Source organism: Hyaena hyaena, unplaced genomic scaffold (assembly GCF_003009895.1).
Source record: "Hyaena hyaena isolate Hyena2069 unplaced genomic scaffold, ASM300989v1 scaffold_28, whole genome shotgun sequence".
Lineage (NCBI taxonomy): Eukaryota > Metazoa > Chordata > Mammalia > Carnivora > Hyaenidae > Hyaena > Hyaena hyaena.
This window is the reverse complement of record NW_024080660.1, coordinates 4,106,095-4,128,308: the sequence shown is the minus strand read 5'-3', so window position 1 is coordinate 4,128,308 and position 22,214 is coordinate 4,106,095. Positions and strand designations below refer to the sequence as shown.

General features: G+C 49.3%; 1 protein-coding gene across 8 annotated transcripts in view; it reads left to right on the top strand.

Moving 5' to 3' along the window:
• The window catches only part of PLEKHA6 (pleckstrin homology domain containing A6), a 147,483-nt gene that overhangs the window by 5,497 nt on the left and 119,772 nt on the right, over nucleotides 1–22,214 (top strand). For all 8 annotated transcript variants that reach the window (XM_039227449.1, XM_039227451.1, XM_039227448.1 and 5 more), the window contains exons 2-3: nucleotides 1,944–2,020; nucleotides 10,519–10,576. In XM_039227449.1, coding sequence (XP_039083380.1) covers nucleotides 1,944–2,020; nucleotides 10,519–10,576 — 135 coding nt within the window. The remainder of the gene's footprint in view (nucleotides 1–1,943; nucleotides 2,021–10,518; nucleotides 10,577–22,214) is intronic.

Here is a 22,214-nt window from a genome sequence, read left to right as displayed (position 1 = left end):
TTCACACAGGCTGCCTTTCCCCTTCCTGGGCTTCCTCTCCCACGGCCTCCCAGGACCAAAGCCCGCATCGCAGGGCACTCCTGAGTGTGCATAATGGCTCGAAGGTCCTGGGGGCACCAGAACTGTGACCTTGTTTCTTCTCTCCTCATCGGAGGGGTGAGTCCGCTGGGAAATGCCCTCCTGAAGCAGGTGTCCAAACTTAGAGAAATGTTAGTGGAGTCAAGTGAAAAAGAAAGCATGTGTCCTCACAAAGACTTAGACACCGATGTTCGTAGCTTTATTTCTAATGGCCCAACCGGAAAACACCCTGAATGTCCATTACCAGGTGAGCAGATGGACACACTGTGATCTATTCTGTAATGGAATGCTACTCAATAATGAAGTGGAATCAACTATTAACACATGCTACCACGGGGAGGGAAGAAGGGGAGAGAAGGAAAACTAGAAGGAGGAAGAAAATAAGGAAGAAGTCAAAGAAGTCTAGCTTGCATGATTCCATTTATATAAAATTCTAGAAGCTCTAGAAAATGCAAACTAATCTCTAGTAGCAGGAAGCAGATTTGTTGTTGGGGGGAGAGTGCAGGTGGAAAGAGCTGACAGGGTAGGAGAGAGGAATTATAAGGGGGCACAAAGAAAACTTGGGGGGTTCACATCTCGATTTTGGTGATAGTTTCACAGGTATATACATATGTCAAAACTTTACGTTGTACACTTTAAATATGTCCAGCATTGTACATCTTTAATAAAAGTTTAGTGGAACTCTTTTTTTTTTTAATATTTTTATTTATTTCTAGGAGAGAGAGAGAGAGAGACAGCATGAGCAGGGGAGGGTCAGAGAGAGAGGGAGACACAGACTCAGAAACAGGCTCCAGGCTCTGAGCTGGCAGTCAGCACAGAGCCCGACGCGGGGCTCGAACCCACGAACTGCGAGATCATGACCTAAGCGAAAGTCGGACGCTTAACCGACTAAGCCACCCAGGCGCCCCTAGTGGAACCCTTCTTAGTGGGATTTATTATATTAATTAAAGTGTTAAGGATGCTTTAAAAGCAGCGAGTGGGGTCCTGTCCTGGGCCCCAAGGACCCACCCTAAAGCCCAGGTGATACAGATGATACAGACTCCTCTCCTCCACGTGGCCTTGGCCAAGAAAGCCCGGTGCCTCATGTGGGTCACATCTGGCTCTGGAAAAATGAATATCATTTGGTTTGTGGGGGTTGGGAAATGTTGATGGGTTCCTCTGCCTTCCGATCTAGACCCAGAGGATCTGCACTCTTGGGGAGCCCACCTTGCCAGGAGGAAGACATTAGAATCCTGGCCTTATCACTTATTGATTGTATGATTTGGGGCAAGTCACTTAACTTCTCTGAACCTCAGATTCATCATCTGTAATATTCCTAATGTGAGGGGCTGTTGTAAATGAAAATATTTAGTGCTGAGACACCCAAGGACTCTGGGTTCACCTAGCCCCCTCCTTTTGTATCCGTTGGGAAGTCACCAGTTAAGGACCTCCACTCTTCTCCCCAGAGACCTCACCCATCACCCCAAATGTCGTCTCTTTAGTGCAGGCTTCACGCTGTTCCCCTTCCTTAATTTCATCCTGGTTAGCACTTCCTCCTCTGTGATGGGATAAAGCTCTCTGTGTGTAGCTGTGATAGGGATAGGATATACTTCCTATCACATTATATTGCAACTATTTTTTTTATATGTGTGTTTCCCCAGTGGGTTATAAATTCTTTGAGGGCAGGGTCTGATATTACTTATTTCTGAATCCTCAGCATCTTCTCCATAAATGCTTTGTGTGTGTGAATGAATGAATGGTTGTATGGATTCGTCCATCTCAGGTGTCTGGGATCGGACAGTCAGTGTTGGGGTGAACTTGGAGAGGCGGGTCCTCCTCCGGGAAGCCTCTCTCATAGCTGACACTTTTTTATTGGTCTTCTGTAGCGATGAGGAGAAGTCAACCAGCTGGGTGCACCCTGGTACGGAATCGCCCATCCAGAGCGGACACTCCTCCAGCCCAGGTAAGGAGCTTGGCTGTCCCCGCCTTTGCAATTGAGGAGAACGCGATGGCCTGAGGCAGCATTATAGATCCCCTGCCCTGACTTTGATTCTTTTTCTTTGCTGCATGGATGGATTCAGCTTAGCATTCGGACCACGTCTGGGGAGGGTGCAGGAGGGTTGATGCTCACCTTGAGGTCTTCCTGAGTTTCAAGCTCTATAATTAGTATATGGGACAGACCTTTGAGAGCACAGATCTGACTTTTCAGTCATCCCCCAGCCCGGTCAGAAAGCCCTCTCCATCCTCGGAGCACCTGAGTTAGGCAGAATCCCAGCCCCACCCCATGCTGTACCATGGAACCGTGTGCCATGATGGAAATGTTCTTTCTCTGTGCTGCCCCAACAGAGTCACCTTCAATCACATGTGGCCAAGCAATTGCAATGTGATTAGTGTGGCTGAGGGACTGAACTTTACGTTTGAATTAATTTACATAGCCCTGCATGGCTAGTAGGAATACTTTCACATGGGGGGGGGGGCTGGTGGACATGAAAGAAAAGGGGACAGGGCCCCACACTGATTGCTTACTATGGAACAGACTCCCTTGCTATCCCAGGCCAGTGGGAAAGTGGGCACACGTACAGGCAGGGTTTCAGTTTAAACTGGGGAGGCAGAGACACCAAGAATAAGAACGGCTGGGGTCCTTCAAGGGGACGAGCAATCTTCCTCTTCAGAATGCCACCACCAACCTACCCCCACTGGCCTTCCGGCCCTTCCCCTGACTGCACGTCATGTAGCTATAGGAGTTTGGGTCATTCGTGGGACACAACCAGCACTGCTGGACACTTCGAGGGAAGGCGTTGGCCTGCCCAGAGCCTACTTTCTTTTAGATTCTGGGTTAGGATCGTTGTGTTGTTAGAGCTGGAAGGGACTTCAGGGACCCTGGAGCCCAACTCCTTCTTTTAAGGGTAGGGAAATTGAAGAGCAGAGAGGATGTACCTGGCTCAAGGCCACTCAGCTACTAAGCAAAGCTGTGTCAGGATTAAGTTCTAGAGGCAGAGAGACCTGAGCTCAAATCTTGACTCTACTTTCTCTTAGTGTGGTCTTGAGCCCGGGGCTTAAATCTTCCGAGACTTGGCTCTTCTTCATTTGTAAAATAGGGATAGAACCATGAACCTCCAAAAATTGGAGCAAAGCTACCCGAGAGAATCACCGTCATGGAGGTGATGACTATTGTTATGGTCACTGTTTTTATTTCTGACATGAAGTGAGGCCCTCTAACCCCAAGGTCAGGCTATGTCCTTCTGGGTTGCTGTTTTTGCTGCTGTCCATGTTTAAGATTCGATTCCAAGTATCTCACTATGACCTAGGTAGGACTAGAAGACAAATAAAAGCCCATGAGCCAATTACTTCATTTGGGGCTGTGGCCAACTGGTTGTCCAAGGACGGGAAGGGGTTAAGATGTCCCTGAAGCTCGCTGGGAGGGCAGCTGCCTCAGCGGGCACTCCGCCTGGACAGGAATATAAGCACTTCTTGGTGTTGCCCGGGCAGAGAGGGCAGTGTGGAGGGAAGTTGCTGGAAAAGGCAGGGGACATAATCCACGCTGGCCTCCTTCCCAGGCACATCACAGTGGCAGGATTATTTATGATTCTGACCCAATGGGGATCCCTCTACTTGGGGAGACTGCCAACCCACACCCTTCCAAATGGGAACGTCCTCCCAAAGGGACAGAGGGGAACAAGCAGCATTTATGGAGCAGCACAGAGGAAAGAATGTCAGCTTTGGAGGCAGTAGAGACCAGACTCACATCCTGGCCCAGACACTTCCTGTGTGACCTTAAGCAAGTTGATTAACCTCTCTGGGCCTCAGTTTTCTCATCTATAAAAATGTTCAAGCCAATGCCTATTAGATACTGCTTTTGTGCAAATTAAGTGTGCTAACAGTGGTCAAGTGTGTAGCTGAGAGGAAGGAAGCACTAAGTGGTAGCTGGTGTTATTATTTCTATGGACCAAGCCCTGGGAGGGGAATGGGGTTCATTGGCTTCCCCAGTGCATTGAAGCAGCAGCATCACCATCAACAGCAACCATGGTAATATAGACCCTTGAGAGATAGAGGTGAGTAAAATGAATGATACAAACTGGCCCCGCTGCTCTGTAGAATCTAGGCTCTGATCATCACCAGGTTGTGCCTTGAGGCAGCTGATAATATGGTGGGAGAGATTCAGACAGAGAGCAAATAGCCATTTTTATAAAACCTCATACACAAGGCAGGTGTTTGGTCTGACCAGACTGATGGCAGTGCTTATCTGTTAAGAGAACCCACGCCCATTTTACAGCCACAGGGCTCTTGCATGCCCAAAAGAAATGATCTCCACTGATGCCCTGCCTGTCTCCACCTCGGACAGTGGTTTTCCTTGAGTTTCTCAAAAGACCCCTCCTCTGCCTTGGGGTGGGGGTATCCTGTTTGCCAGGGAGGCAGGATGCTTTGGTGGGGGGCACAGGTAGGATGAAACAGTACATAATAGAGCACTCTTGGGAGATAGAGTGCTAATAGAGCCAACTCTTAGGGCCACCTGCAGGGATCGCCTGGGCAACTCCGAGCTGTGGTCAGCTTCTACATCTATTCAGTTTTTGCTCACTCTGTAAGCCTGTGATTCTCCGCTCTGAGCATGTCTGTGGATTTTTTTTTTTTCAGAGATGCTATTAAAATTTTTTTTCTATAGATAAACCAGACAGAAAAATCAACAAAGAAGCATTAAGGACCTTAAATAGCCTTAAATGACACATTAGATCGAATGAACTTAATAATTACACACATAACATTCCACCCCAGACCAGAATACGCGTTCTTCTTAAGTGCATATGGAACATTCTCCAAAGTAGATCACATTTTAAGGCAAAAAACAACTATCAGTAAATTTAAGAAGACTGAAATCTTGTCAAGCATCTTTTCAAACCACAATGGTATGAAACTAAAAGTCAATTACAAGAACACCAGAAAAATCACAAATATATGGGCACTATATGCTACCAACCAACCAATGGGTCAACAAAAAAATCAAAGGAGAAATGAAAAAATACCTGGAGAGAAATAAAAACAGAAATACGACATACCAAAATCTATGGGATGCAGCAAAAACAGCTCCAAGAAGAAAGTTCATAGCAATATGGGTCTATCTCAAGAAACAAGAAAATCTCAAATATCCAAACCAACTTTACACCTAAAGGAACTAGAAAAAGAACAAGAAGCAAAGCCCATGGTTAGTAGAAGGAAGGAAATGACAAAGCTCAGGGTGGAAATAAATGGAATGGAGACTGCAAAAGACAATAGAAAAGATGAACTAAGAGCTGGCTCTTTTAAAAGAAAATTGATAAGCTTTTAGCTAGACTTACCAAGAAAAAGAGAGAAAGGGCCCAAAGAAATAAAATCAGAAATGAAAGAGAAGTTACAAGGGACACCACAGAAATACAAAGGATCATAAGACACTGCTATGAACAATCATATGCTAATAAATTACACAACCTAGAAGAAATGGATCCATTTCTAGAAACATGCCATCTTCTGAGGCTGAATCATGGAGAAATAGTAAATGTGAATAGACTTTACTGGTAAAGAAATTGAATCACTAATCAAAAACCTCCCAACAAACAAAAGCCCAGGACCAGATGGCTTCACTGGTAAGTTCTACCAAACATTCAAAGAAGATTTAAATACCTATCTTTCTCAACCTCTTCTAAAAAAATTGAAGAGGAGGGAGTGCTTCCAAACTCATTTTATGAGGCCAGGATGACCCTCATACCAAAACCAGACAAGGACACCACGCAAAAAGAAAATTATGGGCCAATATTCCTGATGAACATAGTTGTGAAACTTCTCAACAAAATATTAGCAAACTGCCTTCAACAATACATTAGTTAATAGTATCATTTACCATGATCAAATGGTATTTATTTCAGAGATGCCCAGAAATAAGCCTACGTATACATGGTCAATTAATTTATGACAAATGAGACAAGAATATAAAATAGAGAAAGGAAGTTCTCTTTAAAGTTTTTTTTAAAGTTTATTTATTTATTAAAAGAGAGAGAGCAAGTGGGGGAGGGGCAGAGAGAGAGAGAGAAAGAGAAAATCCCTGCACTGCCACTGCAGAGCCCGATGCAGGGCTTGAACTCATGAGCCATAAGATCATGACCTGAGCCGAAGTCAGACACTTAACCGACTGAGCCACCCAGGAGCCCCAGGACAGTCTCTTTAAATGGTGTTGGGAAACGACAGGGATGTCCACTCTCACCACTGTTGTTTAACATAGTGCTGGAAGTCCTAGCATCAGCCATCAGACAACAAAAGGAAATCAAAGGCATCAGAATTGGCAAAGAGGAAGTCAAACTTTCACTCTTCGCAGATGACATGATACTCTACATCGAAAACCCGACAGACTCAACCAGAAGCCTACTAGAACTGATCCAAGAATTCAGCCAAGTTGCAGGGTACAAAATCAACGTACAGAAATCGGTTGCATTTTTATACACCAACAATGAAGCAACAGAAAGAGAAATCGAGAAACTGATCCCCTTCACAATTGCACAAAAAACCATAAAATACCTCGGAATAAACCTAACCAAGGATACAAGAGATCTGTATGATGAAAACTATAGAAAACTTATGAAGGAAATTGAAGAAGACACAAAGAAATGGAAAAACATTCCATGCTCATGGATAGGAAGAATAAATATAGTTAAGATGTCATTACTACCTAAAGCACTCTACACATTCAATGCAATTCCAATCAAAATTGCACCAGCATACTTCTCAAAACTAGAACAAACTATCCAAAAATTTGTATGGAACCACAAAAGACCCCGAATAGCGAAAGTAATACTGAAAAATAAAACCAAAACAGGAGGTATCACCATCCCAGACTTCAGCCTCTACTACAAAGCTGTCATCCTCAAGACAGTATGGTATTGGCACAAAAACAGACCCATAGACCAATGGAACAGAATTGAGAACTCAGAAGTGGACCCAAAAGTATACAGCCAACTGATCTTTGACAAAGCAGGAAAGAATATCCAATGGAAAAAAGACAGCCTTTTTAACAGATGGTGTTGGGAGAACTGGACAGCAACATGCAGAAGAATGAAACTAGATCATTTTCTCACACCATGCACAAAAATAAACTCAAAATGGATAAAGGACCTGAACGTGAGACAGGAAACTATCAACACCCTAGAGGAGAAAGCAGGAAACAGCCTCCTTGACCTCCACCGCAGCAACTTCTTACTTGACACATCCCCAAAAGCAAGGGAATCGAGAGCAAAAATAAACTGTTGGGACCTCATCAAGATTAAAAGCTTCTGCACAGCCAAGGAAACAACCCAGAAAATTAATAGGCAACCAACGGAATGGGAAAAGATAGTTGCAAATGACATATCAGATAAAGGGTTAATATCCAGAATCTATAAGGAACTCACCAAACTACACACCCGAAAAACAAACAACCCAGTGAAGAAATGGGCAGAAGACATGAACAGACACTTCTCCAAAGAGGACATCCAGATGGCCAACAGACACATGAAACGATGCTCAGCATCGCTCCTCATCAGGGAAATACAAATCAAAACCACACTGAGATACCACCTCACGCCAGTCAGAGTGGCTAAAATGAGCAAATCAGAGAACTCTAGATGCTGGCGAGGATGTGGAGAAATGGGCACCCTCCTGCACTGTTGGTGGGAATGTAAACTGGTACAGCCCCTCTGGAAAACAGTGTGGAGGTTCCTCAGGAAACTAACAATAGAACTCCCTTATGACCCAGCAATAGCACTGCTAGGAATTTACCCAAGGGATACAGAAATGCTGAGGCATAGGAGCACATGTACCCCAATGTTCATAGCAGCACTCTCCACAATAGCTAAGACATGGAAAGAGCCTAAGTGTCCATCAACAGATGAATGGATCAAGAAGATGTGGTTTATCTATACCATGGAATACTACATGGCAATGAGAAACAATGAAATCTGGCCATGTGTAGCAACATGGATGGACCTTGAGGGTGTTATGCTGAGCAAAATAAGTCAGGCAGAGAAGGACAAATACCATATGTTTGCACGTATAGGAGGATTAGGAGGAACTTGACGGAGGAACAAGGGGGAGAAGAAGGGCGGAAATGGTGGGGGAAAGGGAGAGAGGCAAACCATGAGAGACTCTTGAATGCTGACAAAAACTGAGGACTGATGGATGTGGGGGGGAGGGGGGGATGGGCATGAAGGAGGGCACTTTGGGGATGAGCACTGAGTGTTATGTAGAAACTAATTTGACAATAAACTATTTGTAAAAAAAAATAAATAAATAAAATAAAATAAAAATAAATAAATAAATGGTGTTGGGAAAACTGGACAGCTATATGCAAAAGAATGAAACTAGACCACAATTTTATGTCATACACAAAAATTAACTCAAAATGGATGAAAGATTTGAATGTAAGACTTGAAGCCATAAAACTCCTAGGAGACAACAAACTCCTTGACACTGGTCTTGGTGCTGATTTTTTTGGAGCTGACTCTAAAGGCAAGCGCAACAGAGACAAAAATTAACAAATGGGACTCCACAGCAAAGGAAATCCCCCACAAAATGGCGACATACAGAATGGGAGAAAATATTTGCACATCATCTATCTGATAAGGGGTTAATATACAAAATACATAAAGAACTCCTATAACTCAATGGCAAAAACAAAAACAATCCCCCCCACACACACCCCAGAACAAAACACGTTCTGATCAAAAAAGGGGCAGAGGACCTGAATAGACATCCTTCCAAAGAAGATGGATAGATGGCCAATAGACACATAAAAAGATCATCAGGGAAGGGCAATCAAAACCACAACGAGATGTTACAGCACAGCTGTCAGAATGGCTGTTATCAAAAATACTGGATGGAACAAGCATTGGCGAGGGTGTGGAGAAAAGGGAACCCTCATGCACTGTTGGTGGGAATGCAAACGTGTATAGCTGCCCTGGAAAACAGTGTGGTGCTTCCTCAGAAGATAAAACAGAACCGCTGTATGATCTGGCAATTCCACCGCTAGGTATTTATTCTAAGAAAACAAAAGCACCAATTCGAAGAGATATCCACACCCCTGTGTTGATTGCAGCATTATTAACAATAATCATGACGTAGAAACAACCCAAGTGTCCACTGATGGATGAATGGGTAAAGAGATCCGGGATATATATCTGATAGAATACTATTCAGCCATAAAAAAGAATGAAATCCTGCCATTAGTGACAGCAAGGGTGACCAGGAGAGAGCTGTGTGAAATGACAAAGACAAATACTACATTATTTCCCTTTTATGTGGAATCTGTACAACAAGACAGATGAACAAACTAAACAAAACTCATCGATAACAGAACTGTGGTTGCTGGATGGGGCGGAGCTGGTGGGGGGCCGGATGGGTGGAGGAGGTCAAGAGGTACAAACTTCCAGTTATAAAATAATACATAATGTACAGCATCGTGACTATAGTCAGTAATATTGAAGTTAGTGCATACTTCAAATTTGCCAAGAGTAAATCCTAAAAGTTCTCATCACAAGAAAAAAAAGTTGTCACTATTATATATGGTGACAAATAGTAACTAGGCTTCCTGTGGTGGTTGTTTCTCACTGTATCCAAATAACAAATCATTACCCTGTCCACCTGAAACTAATAATGTTACAGGTCGGGACGCCTGGGTGGCTCCATCGGTTAAGCGTCCAACTTTGGTTCAGGTCATGATCTCCTGGTCTGTGAGTTCAAGCCCCGCATCGGGCTCTGTGCTGACAGCTCAGAGCCTGGAGCCTGCTTCGGATTCTGTGTCTCCCTCTCTCTCTGCCCCTCCCCTGCTTACACTCTGTCTCTCTCTCTCAAAAATAAACAAACATAAAAAATAAAAATAATGTCATACATCAATTATAGTTCAATAAAAAAAAAATTTTTTTTAAGTCTTTCTGTTTTCCTGGGACCGATTTCCTAAGTTCTCAGCATCTTGTCCAGAAGCAGCAGAAGCTGGTGGTAGTGATCTTGGCCTGGGGTGTGGAGGCTTGAGTCCTGGTCTGATCACCTGTGAGGACTGGGGTGAGGGACCCACCCTTGGATCAGGCTCGTGCTTCTGTGACTTGAGGCAACTGTGGGGTGGCCCTGAGCACCCTTCCAGGGGAACCATGTGTGTGTGCACTCCTGTGTCCCAGGGGCCAGTGCAGGGCTTGGCCCAGAGTTCACGCTCAAAAAGAGCTTGTCGAGTGGATGAGCAAACCCTGTAAGGTAGCGATCCATTTGGTCACTTAGCTGCCATCCCCCTTCTTATTTACTAGAAACAGACCGATGCAGATGATGGACCGAAACAGGGTGAAATAGGTGGGTTTGAGCCCTGTTGGCTGGTCTGTATTTTCCTTATTCTCTTGGCCCCATCCCTCCTGAGTGCAGACCAGGTGTATGAGGCTGAGAAGAACGAGAGGGTCATGTTGTGGTTTTGCCTCCTCACAGGGCTGCCCAAAGGCTGGGAGATGGATTCTACCCGGGAGGGAGCTGCGTATTTCATCAAGTGAGTAAGATGGAGTTTCTTCCTGGTGTGGCTGTTGGGCCTGCTCTCTTGGTCACTGATGCCTTCCTAGGGTGGGGGGAGATGCTTAAAGGGGCCACTCTTGCACTGAAGGCCTTGCTGGGGTCTGTGAATGGCCAGGAGGCCTGGCAGAGAAAGCTAGGTGTGTGTGGGGGGGGTGCGCACCGCACGGTATGGGGTGCGTGTGTGTTTCTGTTGGCCGGGGAGACCTAGTGTTGATTGTGGGATGTCTTCCAGGTGCGGATGGGTGGGGGAGTGTTGGGGACCAGGGATGGCTCAAAAAAGTAAAGGAAAGCGGCTGCTTTAGACATCTCCCTGCAGGACAAAAGACTCCATGGAGGGAGACCAAGCACAAGGAAGCCAGAAAGAGGCAGGAAGTGGATGGAGCAGGTGGAGGGAAGGTGTGAGTGCGGCACACAGACCAGCGCACGCTGGGTGGTGGTGGCAAGGCCGACTCAGGCTCTCTTGCTCTCCTAGATGGAGCATTTGTGACCCCGGAGGTGGCAGCCGTATGGGCGGTGCTCTGGTTTTGTCTGGGGTTTGGTCACGCTCCTCCATGGGCCAGGTTACTCGGTGCTCTCAGCAGCCGGAGGTGCATCCGCGGAAGGAGAAGACAGCTCTTTGGGCTGGGCTGGTCCCCATCTACCCAATCGGACTCCTTTCCCTCTGCCTTGGCCTGGGTCTCTGCATCTCCCAGGCAGGCTGGGCCCTGGGCGCTGGCCCCAGTCCCACGGGCGAGGCTTGGCATGCTCAGGCCTGTGCCCGGTCTGGCCTCGGAGTCTCTGGGGCTGGCTGTGCAGACGGTTGGGGCGTGGCACCGCCAGAGGCATCCCCTGCCCAGTCAGGGGAGGGAGGGCCCTCCTCACCTCTTCCCCCTCCTGCTCTCCTTCCAAATCTTCATTCATCTATCATGAGCGCCCACCCTCCCTCGAGACCAGCCACAGCCTGTACATCAGCTTGGCTGTTAACCATTTTTTGAAACAAAAACCAAAATGGACAAAGTATCTGCTTTGGAAATTGTTCATATAGGACATGGCTTCTACAGCCTTCTCTCTCCCTGAAATTGACCCCAAGCCCCTGCTTCAGTTAAGAATACTGAAACCATAGTCATACGCCTTACGTAGATCTGGTGCCTTAGACCATCTACTAAGTACTTTCACCTGTATTGCCTCAGCCCACCCATCCCTGAACACTTACCACCTGCTGTGGCCTGGCCGTGACCCCTTCTGACCACGTTTCCCATAACTGGCCAGTTACAGTGATTTGTATCTTTCTTCTCCTTCATTAAGCCAAGTTCATGCTTACCTCAGGACTTTTGCATCTGCTGTTCCTTCTGCCTGGGAGCACTTTCCTCCTGTTTTTGTGCATCTGGCCCCTACGTATCATTTAGCTCGAGTGTTATCTTCTCAGAGGGACCTCTCCTCGCTACCTCACTGCCGTCCTGCTCTGCTCTTCCTTAGATTCTCTCACTTTTTTTTTTTTTTAAAGTAAACTTTGCGCCCAAAGTGGGACTCAGACTCACAACTCTGATCTCAAGGGTCTCATGCTGGGCAGACTGAACCAGCCAGGCACTCTCAGACCCTCTTACTTTTCTTCACACTGGCCGCCACTACCTGGAAGTTTGTCGATTCTGTATGTGTTTACTTATCTGTCGGTGGTGTTCCCCACTGCCGTGTCAGCTCTGAGAGCAGATTCTCGTGTCCTAGAACCTTGCTGGAGTGTGATAGGAACCCGAGATCTTTGCTGGAATAAATGAATGGGAAATGTCGGGAGGTCAACAACACAGGCATCCTTAACTCCTGCTCCGGCTACCATCCCGGAGCATCCTGAGCTCATCACCGTTTCCTCGCCAACGCCAGTTCCATCTGTCTCAGAAGCGTGACCAGAGGGGCACCTGGGTGGCTCAGTTGCTTAAGTGACTGACTGACTCTTGATTTTAGCTCAGGTCATGATCTCATGGTTAGTGAGTTCGAGCCCTGTGTGGGGCTCTGCGCTGACCGCGGGGAGCCTGCCTGGGATTCTCTCCCCACCTCTTTCTGCCGCTCCCCTGCTTGAGCTCTCTCTGTCTCAAAATAAATAAACTTAAAAAAAAAAAAATAAAGAAGCGCCACCAGAGCAGACCCCTCCAAGACAGCCTTAAGCCCCACTGCCTGGCAATTCTCCTCCTAAATCTTTCACCCGGTGGCCACAGCCCGAGTTCATGCCCACATGGGCTCTCACCGAGATCATTCTAGCAGTTTCCGGACTGATCTTCCTGCCTCCAGGCCATACTGCTGCACGAGTGCTTGTTTGCTACAATGCAGATTTGGTCACAGTGTTCTGCATGAAAAACCTTTCATGCTTCGGGGCCTGGGTGGCTCAGTCAGTTAAGCGTCTGACTTTGGCTCAGGTCATGATCTCACGGTTCGTGAATTCAAGCCTTGCATTGGGCTGTTTCCTGTCAGCACAGAGCCCATTTTGGATCCTCAGTCCCCCTCTCTCTCTGCCCCTCCCCACCCCTAGAGGGAAAAAAAAAACACCTTTCATGCTTCCATCCAGATTTTACAGGATAAAATCTAAATTCCTTACTCAGGCACTTCAAAGGGCTTCATAATCTGGTTTCCTACCTTTCTCCTCTGACTTCACCTCCCATACGCTCCAGTTTGCCAGACCAGATCATTTGTGGCTCCCTCAAAACACACCTCCGTTCGTGCCTCCCAGCCTTTGCAACTGCTAATCTCTCCTCTCACAGGGCTTGTGGCCACCTGTGAATACTTGCTTTCCTTTTAAAACTCTGCCCATGACATCATCCCTTTAGGGAAGCCCACCTGTATTGTAATTGTTTACATGTGTGTTATTTTCCCTCGGTTGGTGGTTCACAAACTTGGATGTGCATTGGAATCACCTGGAAGTCTTGTTAAAACAGACTGGCCCTACCCCTAGAGTTTCTGATTCAGAAGGTCTGAATAGGTGCAATTCTAACAGGTTTCCAGGTGATGAGAATGGTGATGCTGGTCCAGGGACCACTCTTTGATAAATAACCACAGGGCTAGGCTGAAAACTGGTCAAAGGCAGGGTAGACATAGGGTGGCCATAAAGCCTGGAAACATAGACAATATCATTTCATTATGTATCGCAATGAGATGTCAACACGCTATTATGCATTCGCCTCTGTTCCCAGACTTGGTGGTCACCCCTGGATCAGGCACAGCAGTGGCCGAGAGCCGAGCTTTACTACATGATCTCATTGAGTCCTCGCCATAGCATTGGGAAGGAGGTGCTTTCATCCCTCGCTGGTTTAGCAAGGAAGGAGAAAACAAAGACTTAAAACTGAGATTTAACACCGAGCAAAAAAACCTTCAGTGTCACGAAGCTCGTTGAAAGCGAAGCTGGGATTCAGCTCCACGGCTGCCTGATTTCACAGGCTGTGTGCCTAGCGCAACGCCACAGCTGTCTCTGGAGTTCTTGGTGCCAGGCTCAGACAAGGGAGGTGCTCAGGAAACCTGACTGCATGAATGAGTGAGTGAGTGAGTGAATGAATGAATGAGTGAGTGAATGAATGAATGACTCTGGCCCTCTCATTTTCATGGTTCCCTGCATGATCAAATCCCTACAAAGATTTGTGATATTTGGTTGTAGGTGAGTTTCTGAGGACTCCAGACATGGGTCCCAAGAGGCGATAATAAAAGTCAGATACACAGACAAGTTGAGAAGCTATTTCTTTTTCCTTATAGTGTGGAGGAGTCAAATTTCAATGAACAAACATTGACATTTGCCCAGGATCAGATGAATATGATAATTGTGTGTCAATAAGCCCTTCCCTTCGTGGTGTTTGGGAGGTGACTCTCATGGTATCCACAACTGATGTCATTGCTCAAGTGTGCCTGTGGGTTTGAGGGTGTCACTTACAGGAAGGACGGTGCATAGAGAAGAGAAAAACCGAAGTGTTAAAATGTGGGCAAACCCCCTGGCAAGCCTGTGTGCGTGTACCACATCAGTCCAGAAGAGGGCGCCAAAGCACACATGATCAGCCCCGCTAAGGCCTTGCCATCTTTGCTCAGTGGTGACCCATAGATCACTCCAGAACCATCTTGACCATCCTCCACCACATCTCAGCCACTATGGATCTGGTAGACTTCTTTCAAACGCTTAGAGATCTGGGTATGTTACACCCATTCCTGATTTTCTCTGGCCCTTGACTCCTCCCTCGCTTCCCACTACAGGAGCCAGCTGTGAAGCCTGCCAGTTCAGCCTCTAAGAGTGCCTCTCTCTTTCTCCAGAGTTGGCAAGGAGGGAGGCATGGCAGTGATGCTTTCTGCAGAGCCTGGTAGCCCTTGTTCCCTTCTGCCCCCCACCCCCGACACTGGTGCCCCCATGGGCCCCGCACCCCCTCCATCCCAGGGAGCTGCACCCAGCCTGTCATTTCTCCCATGTTCTTCTAAGAAGGTGCCAGAATGGACCGGTGCCTTCCGCTCCTCCGTGGGTTGCTCCTCCGTGGGCTGCTCCGTGCTGCTCCAGGGGCTGGGGAAGGCAGGTTGCAGAAGCTCAGGGCTCTGCGCCCAGGTGCTCATGGGAGCCATCCCATAGACCCCACCCCGTGGGGCCCCAGAGGAGGCAGCACCCTGGGAAGTTGGGCTTTGTTGTCTCCAGAACCCAGACAGGACAAGGAGAGGGTCACAGGGGAAACAAATCCGACACTTCATGACCTGACTAGCTCTGCCATCAGAGGGGCACATAACATCCCAGAACAGTACATGAGACAGGCGACAACAGGGACTGAATGGTGGGCGGTGGGGGGGGGGGTTCACGGGAGAGAAACCCCATTTGCAGATGAAAAAATTGAGAATCAACAGCCAAGTAACTTGTTCCAAGTCAGTTGGTCAAGGGGAAGCGCTGGATTTGAAACTCAGTAGGTCCTCAAAGATAGCTCACCACATGGAGCTCCCTGTTCCGCTCCCCAGCTGGTGCTTCCGGCAGAGAGGCCCATGTGGACACAGCTGGGGTGAAGAATGGGGAAGACATGTCTGAGGGGCAACAAGTCAGTCAATTCCATGGCCACCTAGACTGTGATGACCTTCAAAAGGCAAGGAGGACCCGACGGCTTAGAGACTCATAGTGGCCCAGAGTTCTGGACTTTCCCCTCTGAGCCTGGGGGCATGGATTCTAAGGGCACTTTCTTCTAGATCCTTCTTCCCTCGTGCCTCCTCCTCATGCCCTGCCCACCTGAGTATCACGGAGTCTTGCTTCTCCCCTGCTGGGCTCAGGAAGAGAGTGTAGACTTGGTAAAGGGAGTTGGTTTTCTTTGCTCCTCTTCGCCTACCCTTGCTGGAACTCCAGGACCCTCCTCGTGCAAGGTGTCCCTCACCCCACTCCTCAAAGGTGCTGCCCCCACAGACGTGCTCCCTGTGGTCTCTCATGCCCCTGGGGCCTCCCAGATCGCCCAGAGAACTCGGCAGAGCCAGTTCAGACTTCTTAGAGGATCTGTCTGCAGCCTCTGCCCTCTGTCTGCCAGAGAGGAAGCCCTCCCAGCAGGCCCTTCTGTCCGTCTCCTGCCTTCTCGAGCTGCCCACGGATTGTGTGGGACTGGGGCTGGGGTCCTCATCCCCTTCCCCGCCCTGCCTGCCTCCCTCCCAGTTTCTGCAGCCTCTGGCCCCCACCCTGCTTTGCTCCATTGACTCCTCAAGGCCAGAGAGGCCCCCAGAACCCCTCATCTGTGTTTGGCTGGAAGCCGGCTCTCCCCCTGCCGGTCCTGGGCAGGCTTGCCAAGTCCTGGAGAGCCAGGGCAGGTGGGTTGGGCTTAATCAGTACTGCCTGGCACCAGGCCTGCACCCAGGACTTCTGTGGCCCTTCAGTTGAGTGCCTTTCTCATAGCCGATGAACTCAGCATCTCAGCGGGGCTGGGGGAGAGGGGAGGGGTGACCTAGGGATCCCCCTCCCCACCGGGGCTGCAGGCAGGTGCATACGGCTCTAACCTGAGGTTCTCCGCTCTGGCCGGGCCTACTCTGGGGTTGAAAGGACAGGCCTTGCAGCTGCTCGCTCGCTCGCTCTCGCTCTCGGGTGGGATCGGGTCCCTGTAACGACCCCCTCCCCCATTCGTGTGGCTTTTCCTGGACCCTGGAAGGGAAGTCTGCACCCCTGCTCCCTCCAAAGCAGATTCTTTTTAAAGAGAAAGGCTTCAGTTGGTTAAATGATGCTTGTACTCAGATCACATGAAAAGAGACCCACGGAGAAGGACAAATAGTTGTATTTGAGTGAAGAGAAGTGTGCTTTTTGAAATCAAGAAGTTTGAAATCAAGATAATAAATATCCAAAAAAGATATAATAGGTGGGTGAGTCCTTACGGGTGCCCTCCATCTAGCTCCTGCTTCTTGAAATATTCTTTATTCAGAAGTGACCCCAGGGGCGCCTGGGTGGCTCAGTCAGTCGAGCATCTGACTCTTGGTTTCGGCTCAGGTCACGATCTCACGGTTTGTGGGTTGGAGCTCTGCATCGGGCTCTGTGCTGACAGTGCAGAGCCTGCTTGGGATTCTTTCTCTCCCTTTCTCTCTGTCCCTCCCCTGCTAGTGCCCCCCTCTCTCAAAATAAATAAATAAACTTCAAAAACAAGAAAGAAATGACCACCGGAGCCCATCTGGTTGGGTCTATAGCTTCTAGGTCTCAGGAGCAGGTGGGACTGAGACCCAGTTGGCCTCTGCCTGGAAGTTCAGGCAGGAGTATCCCATTTCCTTTCCATCTTTCTGCTCCTGGTTAGGAAACTCAGTGTTTCTATTACACTTACCCACTGTCACAGAGAATCTGTTATTTTCCCCCCCTCAGCATCTAGAGAAATGTGAAGAAGAGAAGGAAAGTGAGGCAGAGAACGAGAGATAGAGATTGTGAGAGATCTCTTAATGGCATGGGCTTGTCTTGCAGAAATAGGGCCGCAGTCCTATCGTCTGAAGCCCTCGCTTCTGTTTCTGAGCACACGCAGGTACCCCCGGCTTGGCGGGCCTCCTCACCTAAGGTCACTGGAGACCAATTTGGGCTGAAGACCTGGGAGGTCCTGGTGTCTTGTAATGGACTCCAACCAGCTCCAGACATTATTTCTTTAAATACCTTGTGCTGCGGGAGGGGGTGCGAAGGCACCGGGACCCCTGCCAAGCCCTCCCGACACCCAGAGGTGTGCCCATCTCTTGGGTGGGCAGCCACAGAGATGAAGGGCAAGCACGGGCAGGTCTGGTGAGTCCCCGTGACGCCAGGCCCCTGGACACCTTCCGGTCCCCTGCACTCTAGCGAGAGAACAGCAGAATGCAGCTTACACGGGGGAAGGCGGCCCCCATCCCCTCTGGGGGGCAGCTCTTCCTGGTGGGGGAAGGCCAGGAAGGCTGTGCCGAAGCCCTCCATCCCCTCCTGGGCAGGAAGCATGGATGATGGTTAGCAGCTTGTCGCTGGTGTGGATGGAGTTAAACCTTTCCAGGGACTATTTACTCCTGATCCTAAGTGACAGCTTGGGGAGGGAGAGTCACGTGGCCCTGAAATCCCCGCGGGAGCCCATGGAGCATGCCCAGCTGCTTCTTCCTGGGAAAGATGCAGGATCCTGCGGTCACAACAGCATCCTCTCCCTGCGCCAGGGACCTGCCAGCCGGAGAGATGACTGATTAGACCAGATCGGATCCAGAGCCCCGCTCTTCAGAAGGGGCCCCTGAGGGGCGGGGGAGGAGGACCCCAGCTGGCCAGAGCTGGGGGGAGGGGTGCCTTGGGGCTCCGAGACTTCTAGCTTGTCAACGCGGGGCTCACACCGCTGAAGCCGGTGAGTCTGTTCTGATGCATCCTGTGGATGAGGCGGGAGGAGGAAGGCTGCGCTCTGGTCAGGGCTGGCGGCCGCCTGCCGCGGGAGCCTGGGCTGCTGGCACTGCGCTGCCCCTGCCTTCTGCATCCCTCATTCTTGGCAGCCTCACTTGGGGATCATGGATGCTGCGAATGCTAATTATAACCCGCTCTGTGCCCCCACCCCCACCTCCAGGATCCCCAGTCGGGGCTGATGCTGTTTGAATTTCTTACATTTGAATTGCATCTCCTGGGTGAGGCCAGCTTTGGTGCCGCCAGCTTCCTGGGGTCTGGGGGTGGGGGGGGGGGGTGTTGCCCAGCCTGGCTAGAGCAAAGAGGCCAGCCCCACACTGCCTCAAATCTTGCCAGAAGTGCATTGAAGGCCAGCAGGAAGGAGAGATGGAGGGGCGTCCCGGGGTCAGGCTCGGGTCAGCTCCAGGGACTCACCTCCCTCAGCTTGGAGAGGGGTCAGGACATGTGTATCTTATGGGTCTGCAGTTGGGGCTCAGGGCCGCTGAGGCTCTTGGATTCCTGGGGCATCTGATTTCAGGTTTGGTGGGGAGCACCTGAGGAGCTGAGGCCTGGTAGGGAAGCCTGAGGGCATGGACTGTAAGGGTGGGGTGGGAGCCTCAGCGCTATTGTGTGAGCTTCTGGGCAAAGGAGCAGGGTGGGGGGAGCTGGCAAAGAAGGATGGGAAGAGATCAGTGGGGTTTGGGGAGGGGGTTTGAGAGGAAGGCAGAGGGAGAAGAGAGAAGAGGCTAGAGAGATGCTCTTGGTGCCCACATGCCAGCCAGGGAAGGGAGGAGGGGGCCTGGAGCCTGGGAAGGCCAGACACAGGAGATCCAGGACAGAGGGAGCCAGCCCTAGGGCTCAGGGGTGGGGAGGGCTGCAGAAAGGGGGAGGTGGGGGGGGGATGGGGTCAGAGTCAGAGCCAAAGAGGGTGGAGGCCTTCTGAGCTTGGCAGTTCTTCCCCCATCCCCAGAGACCCCTCGCCCTCAATCTGGCAGTTTGGGTGGTCTCCTGGATGCCGGCCAGGGTGGGGGCCCCGTGGGCATGTCTCTGCTTGTGCTTGCTGTCCAGATGGCCTGGGGGGCATCGGCGGCACCCGCCCTACAAACCCCTCCATCTCAGGGAGCACAGAGCTGGGAAGGATGTCTGTGGCCTTCCCCCTCAGGGAAACTGCATCTCAGCTCGGGCCGGAGATGAGCAGATCCTGGTGGCGGAGAGGAGGTGGGCAGGAGGTCCCCCCAGAGACGCTGCTCCTCTCTCTCAGGCAGCCTGCGTGGGGTCCTGGAAGGGCCGGATGGTGTCCTGAGTCTGGGAGGCGGCTCCAGGCGGGGGCGACAGGAATGGCCGGGGCAGCCAGCCTGGCTCCACCGCTGGGCTTCCTTATGGAAAACAGGGTCTCTCCGTGTCCCCCACAAGGGCGCAGAGAGCTGCGTTGCAGATATGAATTATTAAAAGTCCTTGGTTTTCCAATCAGCGGTGAGGTGATAAATGTGTTAGCGCTGGTGTGTAATTAATCCTGGCGGGCGGCCACACGGGCCTGAGACAATGGGGGCTTTTTTTTTTTTGCCCAGTTCAGCTTTTTTCCTATCTTCATAGGAAGGTGACAGTGCAGGACGCATTACACAGATAATTACTTTTAACGTGTCTGCCTAGATTATTGAGTTGGATTCTTCCTGCTCGGTGTAAATGAAGTAATTACCGAGGAAGTCAGCGAGCCAGGCAGCCAGCGCTGGCTCCCAGGCTGACATCACGGCCTGCCCAGGCCCCGCCTGTGGCCTTGGGCTCAGGCGAGAGATAGAGAGAGAGAGAGAGAGACAGAGGCAGAGAGACAGAGACAGAGAGACAGAGAGCTCGTGGGGCCCAGGGCAGTGGACAGGAGAAGCTGAGCCGAGAGGGGGCCCCAGCCCGGGGGAAAGAGGCTCAGTGTCAGCCGGTCCTGGTCAGTTGCGGTCCCTCTGTCTTCCTGCTTGGCTTGTAGTGGGGTTCCCTGAAGCCACTGGTACCTGGCAGGGACCCGACCCATGTGGGTCCCCCAGAGGAGGGTCAGGAGGACGAGGGCTGTCACTGGGCATCGGGGAGAGCTTGATGACCGGAGGGGGCTGGTGGCTGCGGGAGCAGGTCCTGGTTGTCAGAGGTTCTGGGCAGTGGATCGAGCTCTGGGCTGAGGTGGTCTGGAAGCCAGTGCGTGAGTGAGATGGCTTTGGCAGGCCAGTCCCCAGCCAATTAAAAAAATACCGAGGGAGGAAAGAGCACTTCGGTTGGGAAACATTTAGAATCAGTGTGGAACAGAGAGGAAGGGGACTTGAGGCCGGCTGAGTGGGACCCTTCCCTTGTCAACTGTTCAGTCCAGGTGGGTTTCCTGCTTGGCGCCTGGACCTCCACATGCCCCCCCCCGCCCCGAGACCGTCTGGCCCCACCTCCAAGCCCAGACGAGCCCTCTGTACCCTTCCCGGTGGGAGCACCAGCCTCCAGCGACGGGGAGCTCATTATCTCACCAGGCAGCCTGTTCCATGGTTAGAACATTCTTCTATATGGAATCAAAATCAGCCCACTTCTAAGGTCTGCCCTTTGGTTCTGATTCTTGGAAGCAGCACAGAGCAAGTCAGCTCTCTTTCCCACAGTGATAACGATGGTTTTTTTGCCGTGAAAGTAGCATATAATAATGTGTGGATGTAATGGACTTTATGTAAGCAGTTTTGTGTTGGACGCTTAGGTCGTTACCCTTATTTTCCTTTTACAAATAACACAATGTAAACATTTTTGTGCATAAGGCTTTTTCTGCAGTTTGGATGATCTCCTTAGGATAAATCCCAAGACATAGAATTAATTATATGTTTAAAAAATGACTATTCTGAATAGAAAAGTAATATATAGCCATTAAAAAATGTAGAAGAACATATAGAGAAAAGATTAAAATTACCCATAATTGCCTCAGAGATTTGGTATATAATTTTACCATTTTGATACCTATATGTTTTTATGAATTCATGCACAGACATATGACTATATTAGCAAGATATGCGTGTATACAATTAAAATTTTGGACCAAGAATATATATTTTTGTCACTTACATAAGTGACTTCTTAGTGTTTTGTTATATATCTATTCTATTTATTTGTTTAATTGGCCTCTATGTTAAACTAAGGGGTTTCCAAGTATTATTAAATATTCCAAGTATTATTATTAAATATCCAAAATATTTAAAAAAATTTTTTTAACATTTATTTTTGAGATAGAAAGTGCGCGCACACACATGCACGCACACACATGCACGCACACACATGCACACATGCACGCGCCAGTGGGGGAGGGGCAGAGAGGGGAACAGAGGATCCAAAGCAGGCTCCATGTTGACAGCACAAGCCCAATGTGGGCCTTGAACTCGCGAACTGTGAGATTATGACCTGAGAGGAAGTGAGACAACCAGTAGAGCCACCCAGGCAGCCTCAATTTTTTGCTTTTATAAACAATGCTGCAATGAACACATAAATATCTGAATCTTCACCCACTTATCAATGATGTTTTTTCCTTAGGTTACATTTCTAGAAATGGAATTGCTGTGTTTTTATTTTTTTGAAGTTTCTATTTTATTTTATTTTTTATTTTTGTAATGTTTATTTATTTTTGAAGGAGAGAGAGACAGAGTGCGAGCAGGGGAAGGGCAGACACACACACACACACACACACACACACACACACACACACACACACACTCAAAGCAGGCTCCAGGCTCTGAGCTATTATCCCAGAGCCCAACGTGGGGCTTGAACCCACGAGCCGTGAGATCATGACCTGAACCGAAGTTAGATGCTTAGCCGACTGAGC